Source organism: Mustela erminea, chromosome 2 (assembly GCF_009829155.1).
Source record: "Mustela erminea isolate mMusErm1 chromosome 2, mMusErm1.Pri, whole genome shotgun sequence".
Taxonomy (NCBI): domain Eukaryota; kingdom Metazoa; phylum Chordata; class Mammalia; order Carnivora; family Mustelidae; genus Mustela; species Mustela erminea.
The window spans coordinates 31235197-31251494 of record NC_045615.1 but is presented as its reverse complement, the minus strand read 5'-3'; the positions used below and the strand labels follow the sequence as shown (position 1 = coordinate 31251494).

The 16298-nt window shown below is 41.2% G+C and overlaps 1 protein-coding gene across 1 annotated transcript in view; it reads left to right on the top strand.

Moving 5' to 3' along the window:
- The window catches only part of CPE (carboxypeptidase E), a 110842-nt gene extending 97666 nt beyond the window's left edge, over window positions 1-13176 (top strand). Inside the window, exons 6-9 of the mRNA XM_032332602.1 lie at window positions 2631-2770; window positions 7492-7591; window positions 10403-10521; window positions 12369-13176. Of these exons, the coding sequence (XP_032188493.1) occupies window positions 2631-2770; window positions 7492-7591; window positions 10403-10521; window positions 12369-12467 (458 nt within the window). The 3' untranslated portion in view covers window positions 12468-13176. The remainder of the gene's footprint in view (window positions 1-2630; window positions 2771-7491; window positions 7592-10402; window positions 10522-12368) is intronic.
- The last annotated feature ends 3122 nt before the right edge of the window (window positions 13177-16298 follow it).

Sequence of the window (16298 nt, the reverse complement as noted above, 5' to 3'; positions counted from 1 at the left end):
ATTCTTTTATGTTATATATTCATTAATAAATTATTGTGGCTATAGTTATTTTTAATACTTCTGTCCTTTAATTTTCATACTAGAGTTAAGTGACTAAGACTACCATAACACAGTGTTAGAGTATTTTGAATTTAACTCTATACCTATTTTTACCAGTGTGTTGCATTTTTTTATATGTTTCCATGTTAAAAATTAGAATTCTTTCATTTCAGCTTCAGGAACACTTTTCAGGGTGCCTGGGTGGCTCAGTGGGTTAAAGCCTCTGCCTTTGGCTCAGGTCATGATCCCAGGGTCCTGGGATCGAGCCCCACATCGGGCTCTCTGCTCAGCAGGGAGCCTGCTTCCCTCTCTCTCTCTGCCTGCCTCTCTGCCTGCTTGTGATTTCTGTCTGTCAAACAAATAAATAAAAATCTTAAAAAAAACCCAAAAAAACAAAAAAACACTTTGCAGCATTTCTTGTAAGACAGTTCTAATGGTAATGAGATCCTTCAGCTTTTGTTTGAGAAAGTCTTTATTGCCTTATATCTGAAGGACAACTTTGCTGAGTAAAGTTTTCTTGGTTGGCAGTTTTTTTCTTTCACTTTGAATATATCATCCCACTCTCTCCCTGGCCTATGAGGTTACTGCTGAGAAATCTCCTGATAGCCTCATGTGTGGGGGTGGGGGTGGTTCTTTTGTAAGTTATAAGCTTTTTTTTTCCCCCCCTGTTAGCTCCTTTTAAAATTATCTTTTTGTCTTTGATTTTTTTGATTACTTTTTTCTAATACGTCATGGAGAAGATCTTTTTGAATTGAAATTTTTGGGTGACCTGTGAACTTGGATGTCCAAATTTCTTCCTAAATTTAAGAGGTTCTCAGCCATTATTTCTTGATATTTACTTTCTGCCTCTTCTCTCTCTCTCTTCTTCTGGGACTTTAGTGATGTATAGATTGTTTTCTTAATGGTATCCCATAGTCATGTAGGCTTTCTTCACTCTTTTTCATTCCTTTTTCTTTGTTTTCCTATTACTGGGTAATTTCAGATGACCTGTTTCTGCCTCCTGATTTTTTTTTCTGCTTGATCCAGTCTGCTATTAATGCTTCCTACTGCATTTTACCCCTTTTAATTCTTTGTAATTGTTGTTATTGTTATTTTAGCTCTTGAACTTCTGTTTGGTTCTTGTTATGACTTCTATCTTTCTGTTAAACTTCTCATTTTGCTCATATATAATTTCCCTGATTTCGTGAATTGTGTTTTTTATTGTAGGTCATTGAGCTTCCTTAAACAACTATTTCGAATTTTTTACTAGGAAAGTCATAGATCTCCATTTCTTCAGGTTTGGTTACTGGAAAATGATTGTGTTCCTTTGGTGGTGTCATGTTTCCTTGATTTTTCATGTTCCTTGAAGGTTTCTGTTGCTGCCTTCCCATCTGAAAAAGGAGCCACCTCCTTTCTTTACCGACTGGCTTTGGTAGAATGATAACTTCTCTTAGTCCTGTTAGGAATTCCAAGGCTTTCCCAGACCTTTTCTATGATATGCCTCCTCCTTACTTGTTAGGGGGAATATTCTTAAAATTGTATGCCTTCTTTTGATCCTGCAAAGTCAGGCCAATTGCTGATAGCCTCCTCTTTGCTTTCCCTAGGGCAGTGCTAAATGCTCAAATTTGTGTCCTTTCTCTCAGCCATGCAGTGTTGCGCCAGCTTTCTGTGAGTGCTCATCAGTCATCTGCAAAGACTCACTGTTGCTACCATCAGTGGCATGCAGGGGGAGCTTGCTACAGGGCGGGGTGTGTGGATGGGGTGTGTAGAACGTTAGGGGTACCTGTGGGCCAGTCGAGGGGATCTGCTGGCAAGGTGTCCCCAGTGGCTCATGGGTAGGCTTTCTGATGGATTCTCTGACAAGGTTAGTAAGATCCACATTCCTTTGATACATTCTGAAAGTCTTGCCTACTGTTCTCCTAGCCATTCCCTGCCCCCAGTCATATAGCATACTTAAGTTTTCTGAATGGGGTGAGAAAGAAGCTGTGTCCAGTAAACTCACTCACATGTTCCCACTTTGCCTCCTGAGAGAAATCATGGACCAAAAAGTTCTCTGTTGTCACTGAGCTGTACCACCTTAGGGAAGGGGTGATGCAAGGAAGGCAAAACCATTACTCTTACTTTCTTAAGTGCATCTGGTCTCTGATTTTTTTCTTCCAATGGTGTGCTGGAATTTTTGCTCTGGACTCCTGGCTTTCCACAAAGGCTCTCTGTTCCATGCCTGATTGTCAAAATTGGGTCTTTTTCGAGGAAGATGGTAGAAAACTCCTCTTCTGTCATTTTCATGCCATTGTTCCCAGTTATCTTCTTTGAAGACAATTCCAGCAACGCGGAACACCGTTGATGCCTGCTTTAGCACCCAGCAGCCGCAATGCATTCAGCTAAGTGATTGCTTAAGAACCCAAGAGAATTTCTGCTCTAAAGCAATAACAGCCTCCCAGTTCTGTTGTTATGTCCCTTATGGTAGGTGATTTTCCTTGTGGTTTCCCACAGACTACTTAAAATGCAGCGGTTGGTGTATTTTTTGCTTGGCTCCCAATTCAGCAGAACGGTTTGTGTAGGGTTTTCGTCTCCACATGTAAATTCTGACTTTCCATTTGGTACCTTGGCAGGAATGCAAGACTTCAATTACCTCAGCAGCAACTGTTTCGAGATCACCGTGGAGCTTAGCTGTGAAAAGTTTCCACCTGAAGAGACTCTGAAGAGCTACTGGGAGGATAACAAAAACTCCCTTATTAGCTACCTCGAGCAGGTAAACACTGTCTCCAGCATAAAATGGGAGATCTAAGAGCATTTAATCCAGGCATACTGAGCCCATCTCAGGAGTCAGGGGAGTCCATCTGACTCAGAATGAGGCCGCTACATTTGGAAAACATGTCAACAGTGGTCCAAACAGGCTTTCATTTGTCATAGGTTTTGAGCCTCATGATATTCAGTGAGAACCGACTAAACTGAGATTTGTGGTAAAGTGAGGTGACACCCTGTGTTCATTCATATTGCTCTAAGCCAGGCAGTCTTAGGACCCTCCTCCACCCTGATTGTCTTGGGCCTGTCAGGCATCCCAGACAGGATCAGGACAAGGGTGAGGTAAGTGAAGCATCGAGGATCCAAAACCGAGGGAGGCACTTACTCTCAGGGGCATGCAGGTATAGGATCTGTACCCGAGTGTGAGTGCCTTCTTAATTTCTGTGCCCTAACGTGCCCCACTTGTTTCACCCTCAACTCAGTGGTATCTGAGGTAATCATAATAACTATAGCTTACCTTTCCTGGGCATTTACTGTTTCCCAGGCATTGTTCTGAATGCCTTACATGTGATCATAAACACATTTAATCTTCACAACAACCTCATAAGGGAAGTTGTATCTTCATCATCATCATCATCATCCCTGAATTAAAAATGAGGGATCAGAGACACAGACAAGTCAAACAGCTTGCCTGAAGTCACTCAGGCACAGTTTAAATCCAGGCTGTGTCCTCCCAGAATCACCATGCCATATTGCCTCTGATGACACAGTCCCATATCTGTTCTAGAGAAGCACTTAATGGAGCCATTCCAGTACGGTCTATACAGAATTTGGGGGGAATCTCACCGCCTGAGGGAGTAAGATACCTTACCTACTGATACCCTGCCAACCCCACACCTCTATACTATGTTGACATGGGCTCTGGGGGCCTCGGTGGGGAAGAAGACCCAAAGACTCTGATCCTTGCCTGCAGTGCCTTGATGGTCTTCAAACTCCATTCTGTGTGTGGCTATTTACACCCAAAGCTAGGTAGAGTGATGTCAGTTTCACATGCCAGCAGATGGTCCAGACTAATTTAAAAACTAATTTGATATGAACAAATTATGTTAAATAAACATGAAGCTATTTGCATATATGTGGACAACACGTATGTAGGAAACTGATGCATTTAAAAAGATGTAAAATCAGCTTAAGTGTTCCTTTACACGTGTCAGATATCCATAGAATACCTTACTAAAAGTGATTCTCATGGAATAGATGCGCTAATTACAAAGATTAAAAATTACTCATGACACAGGATATTTTCAATCAGTGGAAGGCTCTGCATGTTAATATAAAAAAGGCATTTTCAACAGCAAAAGGTAAGGATAATTAGCCATGTTGACCCTCGAACAATCTTGATAAGAACCCCTGAATAGTTTCTCCTTCGAGGAGAGCTGTAATTATATTTTTGGGGTAGAGAAAGTAAGACAGGGCTATTTGGTGTGTCCTCCTCCTCTTAGATGTCAAATAATGCCTACTTAACGCAGTGCTTTTCATTCTATTTACATAGTTCTTTCCACAAAAATTTATTCAGCTACTCTAGTGTCTTAGGCATGCTGTGAAGTGCTGGGGGTAGAAGTCTGATTATCAATGAGTTCAGAAACGTCAGAACTGAATCACGTGAGAGCATGATAACTGCTCAAATAAAGGTCAGTTACAAAGAGCCATGGCAGCACGTTGGGTCCATAACCTGGTCCTGCTCATCAGTTAAAACAACAGGTTCAGCTGCTGCTTGAGCCTTAGTTCTTAAGAAAAAACTCTAGACAGAACAAAACCCACAAATATGTACCATCAGGAAAGAGAAGAATATGTGTTATATTTATGGTGGTGAGTAGGCATGTATCAACTCATCAATTTATATAGACATAATCTGGAAAGAAGAGGGAACAGGTCATACCATCCTGTTTTATGCCACTTGGAGTCAGAATTTGATCTGTCCAAAGACCCATAGGATCCACCGTGATAGAACCTCAGTGTTATGGTTCCTGCTGTGGAGAGGCGGTGACAGTGATATTTACAATGGGCTCTTCCAGCTTGCTTCATAGAACACTGAGTTTAGGGTATCAACGGCTGATGACAGGTCAGTGAAGACTGCCAGAAGTTCTGTGTTGAAATTATTTTATTGATGATGGGACAGAGTACAGTGGGGTATAGTAACTGAACACCTGGACCTAAAGTCTAAGTGTGGACTAGTTTAGAATTCATGGAAAATAGGTGATTAGGAGGTCTAATTCTGTAATTGGTTGAAAAGAAATCTCTTGCAGGGCTTTAAAGGGATGTTTGCAGGAACTGGAATTGCAAAGTTAATTAGGATAAATAGTTTGCTGTGGTGGAGAGCCTCTCACTCAATAGCTTTGCAACGGTCTAGTTCTCAGAATTCCCAAAGAAATTCCCAAAGAATGCTTCGTGGGCACTGGCATCATAATCACCTAGGTTCTTGTTAAAAATGAGTTTCCTGTCCCATCAGTGAACCTCACTGCTTGCATGGTAGGATCCCAGAGTAAGTCCATTTCAGCAAGCTCTTTGGGGGAGGGCTTAAAGGTTACTGATATGAACAGTTCTGGTGACAATGGAGAATCTCTGGATTTTTTTTTTTTTTTCCAGGCTTGGTTGATTGATGTCCTGGTATCTGAGGAGAGAGCATTATAGGAGGGACAATGGTAGTAAATAGTTTCTTCAGGCATGAGTGAAATTTGAACTTCTGTGATTTCCTTTGCAAAAGTCATAAAATGACAGCATTTTCTGATCTGCATTCATGTGGAGTTGTGAAAGTCTGTAACACTTTCACTGAGATTTAGTACTACTGTGTAATTTTTCAGAGAAATTTCCTTCAAAATTGTCGTATCAGAGATAGATATCTACTTATTTCACTATTTATTTTTTTTAAGATTTTATTTATTTATTTGACAGAGAGAGATCACAAGTAGGCAGAGAGAGAGGAGGAAGCCCGCTCCCTGCTGAGCAGAGAGCCCAATGTGGGGCTCGATCCCAAAACCCTGAGATCATGACCTGAGCTGAAGGCAGAGGCTTTAACCCACTGAGCCACCCAGCCGCCCCTATTTCACTATTTCTTAAATGGCATACTCTAAGTCTTGGGTTGCAGAGGCAGAAAAAAAGTAAAGTCATGAATATTAACTGGGTATATTTTTGCCCAATGCAGGCGAACTATATATGTTTTTGAAGTCATTGTTTGACTTACTTTTGAATGGTAAGGACATTTAAAACTTTCATCTCTCTAAGGTTTATAATATTGACAATATCCAGATTATGGTGCCTCAATGAGCATAAAGTACATGTGGATAAATAATGGTTTGTTTGCAAGCTTTCTAAATTTCTTTGAAGAGCCCTCATATTAAGAAATTTAAGGTTTGCATTTTTTTCTCTGATTTTCTGCTCTATGTGTATCGCTCTTCCTTTTCTCTAAAATTTTTCTGATCCCCAAATTGCCTTTAGAGGAAGGAAGTACATGTTATTTTTGTAGAGTTGTAGAGATTCTGTATCTTTAAAACTAATAGCAAATGCAAAAAGATTTGCTGATTGATAATCCAGGACATCTGTTTGATAAAACATTGTACTGCTGCCAGATTTATTCTCTGATGACAAAGGCAGGCCTGAGACTTATTCTACCTTCTGTGGGAAATATTCCAGTGTCCTCAGTAGCAAAAGCAAATTCACTTTCTAGGGCTAGATGGAGTGAGGAGCGAGCTGAGCCTTTGGGAATCTGGGCAACTTCTGTTAAGTAATTAAGCTTAGTGTATCACCCTTTGGTGTTTCCAGAAGCAGCACTTTCTCGGGGACCTGAAGTGACCCTCTCTTACTTGAAACATACTGACTTAGTTGAATTCTGTTTAAAAATGAAGGAAAAAGCTGCTTTTGTAGTTTGCACTGTAGTTGTCGACTGTGGCTTAATGGAGGGGTGTTATTCTTCCGTTTCCTTTCTAAACCCAGTCTTCAGTTTTAAAGTCCACAGATCTTTCAGGTCACTTATTTTCAGCCAAAAGAATATTGTTAATGGGTTCACTACAAGAGTAATCACAATCTATCTTTTTACTCAACATGAACAAGTGCTAAAAAGGCTGTAATGTAATTCTTGCTAGCTGGCGGGGGCCATACCCCTATACACAGGTGACCCAGTGTAAGAGGGAGAAAGTCATGAAATCTGCCAACGACCAGAACTGCTTAGGACAGACTTTTGTTTTGTTTTGGTGGTTTGGAAGTTACTTCATTGTCTTTATCTGACAGAATAAGATGTCAGTTTTCAGGGGATTACTTCTCATTTGTCCACTTGAGAAAGAACAGTGTAGAGGATGTTAAAAAAAAAAAAAATTGAGCAGCCTTTTGAGCATATTTTGATCCTTAAACACTGAGGATCTACAGTCTTTTGCTCGAAAAGAAGGAGATTCTTGGCATGAAACGTGTTCTTAGAGCATTTTGAATTTGATTTTTTTTTTTTATTTTAAAAGATTTTATTTATTTATTTGACAGACAGAGATCACAAGTAGGTAGAGAGGCAGGCAGAGAGAGAGGAGGAAGCAGGCTCCCTGCTGAGCAGAAAGCCCGATGTGGGGCTCGATCCCAGGACACTGGGATCATGACCTGAGCCGAAGGCAGAGGCTTAACCCACTGAGCCACCCAGGTGCCCCTTGAATTTGATTTTTTTTTTTTGCTTGTTCTTGATCTTCACAGATACACCGAGGAGTTAAAGGCTTTGTCCGAGACCTTCAAGGGAACCCGATTGCCAACGCCACTATCTCCGTGGAGGGAATTGACCATGATGTTACATCCGGTGGGTGTTCTCTGCCATGATCTGGAGGCTCTAGTGTAGCACACAGAGCGTGATTACTTGTCATCCTAGTTACAGTTCCTACCTTGTTCTAAACAAAACAATCGAATGACTAGTGTCTCTTTACCTGCCCCCTCTGCCCGCTTTGATAAGTTACATTTCCTTTGTGGGAGCACAGTCAGGCAGTTACTAGGACGGTTGCTGGCTTAGAACTTGGCATGCAGCAGGTGGCGCCCTTTCCTCGCTGTCTTGGCCTGCTGCCCCGGGGAAGCCTCCCCTGGAGAGTCTGTGTAGCTCTTGAGGCAAAGGCAAATGAACTGGCTAGATCTGAAGTATCAGCGCCTTTCTGATGCCTCTGAAGTGCTGACAGGCTGTTAATTGGAGGACCTCGGGAGAGAGTGGGAAGGATAGGAAAGAACAATGCCAGTGTATCAGGATGTGCCTAGGATTTCTCTACTGTTTTCTTCATTTAATCTGTACAAAAAATCCAGACTTTCTCAGAGTTAAACCAGGTGTTAACAGCGTGGAGGTGGATATTAGTTATTTCTGAGTTCAAAGCCCCATTTCCATTTTCCCTGTTTGGGGACGAGGATATATTTTCCTGGCAAACCTGCCTACCCCTGTTAATCAACATTTATGCAGCTCGTTCTAGTTTAACTGTCATTTGTTGGGGCCTTTTCAACAACAACAATATGTTTTTAGGGAGGAACTATTGGCATGTTTTTATACCTTATAATTAATGAGCATTTACCTTATTTCCCAAATCACTCTGTACCATAACCTCTTTCTTAACCTCCTCATTTATGACTTGGGTATTTAAAAAAATCCTTAACATTTGCCCACCTAAAGCTCCATTTATATATCTATTCAACAAATATTTATCAACACCCCCCCTAAGTGCCAGCACATCTTGCCAACCACTATACTAGAATTTGTGCCAAGACATTGCCCCCTTAGCCCTCGGGGGAGCTTGGAGAAGGCACCCAGGCATCCATCCTCTCTGGCCAAAGGGAGCCTCTTCTGTCTGTTAACCTGAGTGCCAGAGAGATACGATTTTCTCTGCATTCCATGACTCAGGCATTTTATGGAACTCTAACATGGGAAATACACACAGGCAGGAAGGCATGAAATCTGAGGAGACGCTCCATCTTTTTGAGGGCAGGGTAGGAAGGGGGAATGGAGCCCGAGGTAGTGAAAGAACGAAATGAATTGTCCTGAAAACCCAGAAGGGTTCCAAGAAGGAGGGAGTGATTGGGAGTGCCAAGTAAGATGACCCTTGTGAATGAACCAGCATGGAGGATCCTGACAGAATCTGTTTCCGTGGGACAGTGGGAGCCTCCTTGGAGGGTCTAAGAGAGAACAGGAGAGACATTAGAGATAGAGAGTACTGACAGATCTCTTCAGACAAAAGCAACGGCGACGTCCCAGTTGAAAGGAGATGTAGGAGTCAGAGGAAGATTGGAAGAGATGGTCACAGGGGCTTTTCTTTTTCTGGTTTTATTTTCACAGTGAAATAATATGGAAAGCATCAACTGAGAGTGAGGATGAAGAGGATATGTCAGAGGTGTTAGGAAGAAGCAGAAAGTGTGAAATGTCTGCTAAGTCCTTGCTACTCAAAGTGTGGCCCTGACCGGCCCCTGAAGTCAGCACAGTCTTGGAGCTGGTTAGGAATGCAGAATCTCAGGCCTCACCCCAGGGCTAGTGAATTAGAATTTGCACTTGACCAGTTTCCTAGGTGATTGATCTTCACTGGTCTAGGAAGATGAGAGTGTGGAAGGACCAGGGAAGAAGGGACGAGAAGGGATACAGAGTGGTTCTGTGCCCTCGGTTATGTCCGTGTATATGCGTCAGAGACCGAGGAGCATGGTGGTGTGTTTCCTCCAGCTCCATGGGGGCAGGTGCAGCTCTGGAAATGAGCCAGGGCTGGTGGCTTGTCAGGCATGGATAACCAAGAGGGAAAAGCAGGTGATGGGTTGAAGGCACATGTGTGAGACTGATGATGTAGGAGTGGCCAGGGATCCTAACGAGATGAGGAGGGAGCTGTGGACATGTAGGGTGAGAAAGAGTATGACCCCTGCCTTTGCTTAAGAATTCTCCAGGGGGGAAAAAAAAAAAAGAATTCTCCAGGGAACTTGTTGAAAATGAGGTCCCTCCACACCAGCACTCTAGACCAACATATTCTGAATCTTCAGAAATAGAAATTTCTAGCAAGTGCCTGGTTTTGGATGAGGCTGTCTTGGGTCACACTTTGTGACACACTGATTAGCTTCAGTCCATCAGGAGATCATGGCAAGATGCTTGGCCAGACTCGAAACACAGCACCAGATGCTCTGACTCCAGGATTGGGGGCTTTATTTATCTTTTTAACTGTGTCACTCCTGACATGATTATGAGAATCCATTGTCTTCGAAGATTTATTGAAAATTTGACATTAATATCTATAAAATTGTCATTAGAAATTACTTCCTCTAGGGGCACCTGGATAACTCAGTCAGTTAAGCATCTGCCTTCAGCTCAGGTCATGATTTCCACATGGGGTGCCCTGCTCAGTGGGGAGTCTGCTTCTCCCTCTGGCCCTTCCCCCCTGCTTGTTCTCTTGCTTGCTCTGTCTCTTTCAAATGAATAAGTAAAAAATACTAAAAAAAAAAAAAGTATGTATTTCTCTAAGAGAGTGTAACATTCATTTCAATGGCATTTTATCAAATTCCATAAACATGTATTTTAAAAACAGGGAATCAGAGAAGTTGAACTGAGGTATAGTGGGTATTCCTAAAATGGCATAATTATGTGAGTGGATATTTTGTTTCCCTACAGCGAAGGATGGTGATTACTGGAGATTGCTTGTTCCTGGGAACTATAAACTCACAGCCTCTGCTCCGGGGTATCTGGCAATAACAAAGAAAGTAGCAGTTCCTTATAGCCCTGCTGTTGGGGTAAGAAATTGTAATGGCTAAGATTTATTGAGCTCTCCGTGTGTGTCACACATATTCATGATGTATGTTTAGTCTTCATAATGACCCTGTGAGGTAGGTACCACTATTAACCTCCATTTAACAGATGAGAAAATCGTGGCCAAGCAAAGGCAGGTGACCAAGGGCTCCTTGCTTGATTTTATGCTACTTAGTGCAAAGCTCCCTTATTATTTCTCAGTTTTTTTGAAGACCTCCACAAGAAAATCAAATGCAACTTAACAAAATCAAACTTTTATTTGACGCATTGATGTCAATCTAAAATCTCATTTTAGAAATTTAGAAAATGAGATTTCTGTTCCATTTATCTTTTTATTTCTAGAATCCAGTATAATACTCAGTAAGCATTTGGAGAAAATAATTATGTCTGTCAGGTGATCTTAGGCATTAACCAAATATGTAATAAGTATGTATTATGAGAGAGACCCTCTGCTAAAAGCTATCAAAAAGTACATCTTATTTAAGTCGGTGTTACTTATTTTGCTGGGAAGGTGGTGGTGGTGAGACCAGAACTCCTCTTGGCAGGGTTCTAGGGTATTCTGCAATCTTTGCATTACATTTTGGCAACCAGGGAATGGCTGGCAGGATTTCCAATTGAAAGGTTTACTTACGAGGAGTTTATTGCATTTTTGTGCATACAGCCAAAGTTTGGACTATAAGTACTTGGCTTCACAAATAGAATATCTTAGTTGTTACCTGGTGCTTTGGTTTTCATTGTGTGTCTATGTACATTAGGCTGTATATGTATTAAAATCAAGAGATAATTTTGGGCAAGTGAAACCTGGGAAAAAGTAGCCCCAGAAACAGATTGTTAAATGTTCAGTTATGTGGATCTTAGCCTTTCTGGCCAGTGTTACTTGAAGAAGGTAGTGAGTGTTATATTCCTAAATAACCAGGGACTTAGTGGCCAGATCAAGGAACCTTACTTCTATTTGCAATGAAAGCAGGGGTATCTAGAGGGACTGAGGAGGACGGAGGTTGGGAAGTACAGGTTTTGAATGGCCTTTTATGCTGAAGTCTGTGGATTTTCATAGACCTGCTGAGAACTTGCAGTTTGCACAGAGTTGAGTTCCTGCGCCACTGGCCTCTCTGGTGGTTTGGAGATGTGTATGTCTCTGTCAGTTTCCTTAGCAGATTCAAGATTCTGGAAAGCAGTACCTATGGTTTGGGACACCAGGACACTGAACTACATTCTGCCATCTTTCCCCAGTTCTTATGAGAAAATTCAAGGTTTAGGGACGTTCAGTGAATACTCAAAGGGAAAAAATTAATTATAAATTACATCTTCTGATTCAGGTTAAAGATTGCCTTTAAATAAGCGGCTTTTGAATAATCTGCTTTTAAATAATCCTACAAGACTGTAAGATCAAAGCACATTTCAAACATAATGGCTTTGATTGTTTTTTTTTTTCCCCTTTCTGAAAGTATCTTGTTTATCACAAGAGATTTGTAGGATATACTTTTAATTTAGGTGGCTATCCTGAGCTTATTCTATAAGCTCTAGAACTGTGCTCATTTTTAAAATTTCAGCTTTTATTTTTTTATTTTTTATTTTTTAAAAGATTTTTATTTATTTATTTGACAGACAGAGATCGTAAGTAGGCAGAGAGGCAGGCAGAGAGAGAGAGGAGGAAGCAGGCTCCCTGCTGAGCAGAGAGCCCGATGCGGGGCTCTATCCCAGGACCCTGGGATCATGACCCGAGCCGAAGGCAGCGGCTTAACCACTGAGCCACCCAGGCGCCCCTAAAATTTCAGCTTTTAAAAATACACATGCAGTATGGTAACAATATATTCTTGATTTCCTCTTTTAGGTTGATTTTGAACTGGAGTCATTTTCTCAAAGGAAAGAAGAGGAGAAGGAAGAATTGATGGAATGGTGGAAAATGATGTCAGAAACTTTAAATTTTTAAAAGAGGCTTCTAACTAGCTGCTTTTAATCATTATCTCTACAATATAGTATGATGTAACGTGACCATTTTCTTTTAGATTTTGTGCAGTATTTAACACTGATTTATTTTGTAATCATTTCAATATTAATAGACACTACTTAAACTAAATAACTAGACTTTTAGGTGAAAATATAAGAACTTGATCTGTTTCTTCTCATATAGCATTCATTTTCCTACATATATTACAAGGAGGACTGTAGCAAATGTTTAAGCGATCTTGCTATTTTAGACTTAAATGCAATATTCCACATGTTATTTACGATACGGAAACTTTCTGAGTAACTCTAGCTTTTCAAAATTAATGAAGTGCTTTCATTGTCATTGGCGACGATGCCACATAGTGAATGCCGCTGAAAAGGTCAAGGGCTACAGCATGGAGTGGTGGGCACTATACCACACGATTTCAGTAGTTCAGTATAAATTATCATTTGTCTCGTGCCGACTAGCTATATAAACATGATCATGTTAATGCATTTTTTGGATGGGAAGGAAATGCAAATGTTTAGGAAGAGATCTCATGAGAATGGAAATCGACTTCTTGCTTGTACATATGGGAGCTATACTGTTATATTATTCAACCTGTTAACGCCACTTAAAAGCTTAAGGGTTTTCTCTTGGTTGTTGATTGGTCTAGAATTGCATTCTGAATGAATAAAGGTAAAAAAAAAATATCCCCACGGTCTTTATTTTATTTTAGTTCTCTATGATTTTTAGTGTAGAGTTGTGGTCTTGGGATGAAAAGTCTTTTTTCTGTAATGGTTTCTTACTTGCTAATCCTCGCCATTTTAAAATTAATTCATTAAATAAGATGGAATTTATTTATTTGAGAGAGAGAGAGCAGGAGAGCAAAAACATGCATGAGCTGGGGGAGCAGCAGGGGAGAGGGAGAGGGAGAAGCAGACTCCTCGCTGAGCAGGGAGCCCGACACAGGGCTTGAGTCCCAGACCATGAGATCACAATGTGAGCTAAAGTTAGCTGCTTAACTGACTGAACAAGCCAGGCACCCCTATCTTTATTACCATTTAAAAATGTATCCAGCGGCTGCTGTTTGCCAAGCACAGAGCAGACCCTGTGCGTGTTGGTGGACAGAAGTTTCTGACTCCATGGATCTTATGAATCAGCTTTGGACACAGATTTTAAATAAATGGACACAGAAATGAGTATGTAACTGTCTCTCATGATGAGTAAGATGGCAGGAAAGAATAGGGTGTTCAGAAAAAGAGAATGACCGAGAAACTTAAATTAGACTGGCTGAGGGGACTCAGAAATAGCCTCTTGATGCATGTAAGCCTACGCCTAAAATAGGAGCAGGTGTGGGCAATGCAGTGTAGGTGTGTGTGTGTGTGTGTGTGTGTGTTAGTGGTGGTCGTGGTGGTGGTGGTGTGATGGTGTGGCTGATTACTATCCAGGTAGGTTTTTGTTAATGTCATGTTAACTGTTGTAATATCAAACCTCCAAATATATATTGCCACCTCCAAATATATATTGCCTTAAGCACAATAAAAGTCAATTTTTGACTTGATATCTATAAGACATACCTGAAGTCACTTCTGCCCATGGCTCATTGCCCAGAGCTAGTCACATAGCTTATTGAATCACCATCTTTCGTGGGCCATACTGTTACTACTATAGTTCTCCTTTCTGGTTGCAATATAGGTTTGCTCCCTTTTTTCCAAATATAGAATTCACTTGACCTCTTTGTGCGTGAGTGAGGTAACTTATATCAAAGCTTGGAGCCTCAAGTCTGGGATTTTTGAGGGATCTCACAATGACCTCTCTATTAGATCAGCAAGTGGCCCCTCTTGCTGTCCAAATCTACAAACCAAAAAGACAGTTTATAGGACTCTTTCTCACCCAACATAAAATAGAATAAGGTCAGTAAACACTCCTCCTTACAATGGTGAGAAACGAGAGATGCACAGTATTCGCTGGTTTGCAGCAATTCTGAAATCTTGCCAAGTGGCTATTCTATAGCCTCCTCTTCTGGGCATAGAGAATGGTCCTGGTTCCAGAATTGATTCTGGACTCTGAAAAGTGCTTCCTGTTCTCATTCTGCAAGGCCATGACATGGTGCATTCTGCAAGGCCATGACATGGTGCTCTTGAACTCCCCTGTTCTTCACTCAGGATGTGGGTGGATGGAGGTGCATCATTGGGAATGTGGGAGCTCCCTGGTCATTGCAGCAGACCAAAGGAGAGACTGAAGAATCCAGAATGGACCTTTTATTGACTTAGCCTGCGAATGACATGGTGTCCGCTCTTCTCACAATCTGTTGGCCGAAGGTAGTCACGTGGGTTCGCCTAACTGAACAGGATGCAGGAAATATGGGGGAGCAAGTAGAATATCTGCCTCTGCCAGAAGACTATACACACCAAGTTGGCTGTGCACACAACTGTGGGAACGCAACTCCATGTAGTCTTGCCTTTGCATCCATTTGTCATGATGCAGGGTTTCAAAGGTCCCTGCTTTCCTGGTCCTGCTCTCAGCATGCTCTGATTTTATCAAACGAAGGGTCTGGAATGGAGAGCTGTTGGGAGGGAAAGTCCTCCTGGTCAGTGTTTCCGTGCTCAAAGACCTCCACCGGAATAAAACTCCTGGCCTCTAGTCCTACTTCTCACTTACTCTTTCCTGCAGAGAAGTCAGTCACTTAATTGTTAGGTTATGACAGGCGAGCTAATCTAATTGGGTGGGACAAATCCATGAAATGATGGTAAGCTTCCTTTCACTTTCTTCCGTACCCTAGGTAGAGGCAGCTCCAGAGTCTCCCTGGGTATGTGTGCAGGGACAGAGGAAGGGCTCGTGGGCCTAGAATATTAACAGACTCTTTGTTCCACAGATCTAACATCACTTTCTCCAGTTATTTATCAATGATAAAGCTGACTGTTTAACCTCTGTCTGTTGATCTCCCATGTTTTACTTTCCAAGGGATCCTGAGCTCAGGAATGGAAGAAATGGGGATTATATGTGGAATCCCTAAAATCCTCAAAAAAGTATAATACTTTAATACATTAGGTGTTTTTTTCCCCCAAAGGTCAAGTGGGACCAGTCCCTCTCTCATTTTGACTATCGAACTTCTCTTAATACAATCTAAGATGGACTGACATTTTTTGGAGGTTTCATGTCACATTGTTGCCTCATATAAATTTGGCATAAATGAAAATTCTGCATTAAAGTTTTTTATTTGGTTTGAAAGTAAATGTTAGAATAGGCATGAATGTGGAGCATCTGAAGGTTGAGAATTAAACAGGTTTGTGTTCTGAACAACAGGGCTAAATTGTTGTAGGTAACAAAAATCAGAAAGGGAGGGGACTGGGGAGTTGATTTTTATGAAATAATGAACGCATTTTAAACTTTGCTCCCCCCCCCACATTGACAATGAAAAATCAGACACATTATTATGGAAGCTAATCTCCACTCACATTTTGGTTTTCAATTCTTTGCATAAACAAAGATAAACATTTCTTGTAGGAAGGGAAACATGAACTTTGATATTCATATTTTATTTGCACAACCTCTGAAATCTTTCCATGATTTGGTGTTGTGGGAGGCTAAAAAATCATCATTTGTTCCAACATGACTCAACTTCTCTTCTCAAAATTCTCATGAGGAATTCTTCTCTGGATAGAACTGGACAGCATTTGGAGGTTCTGCCTCAGAAATGTCAAGGTGGAATGAACTCACTTATAAATATACTCTATCCTGGTTTTGCTGTTCTTAGGTAAACATCATTCTAGGAGGGCACCTGAGTGGCTCAGTCGTTAAGCATCTGCCTTTGGTTCAGGTCATGATCCC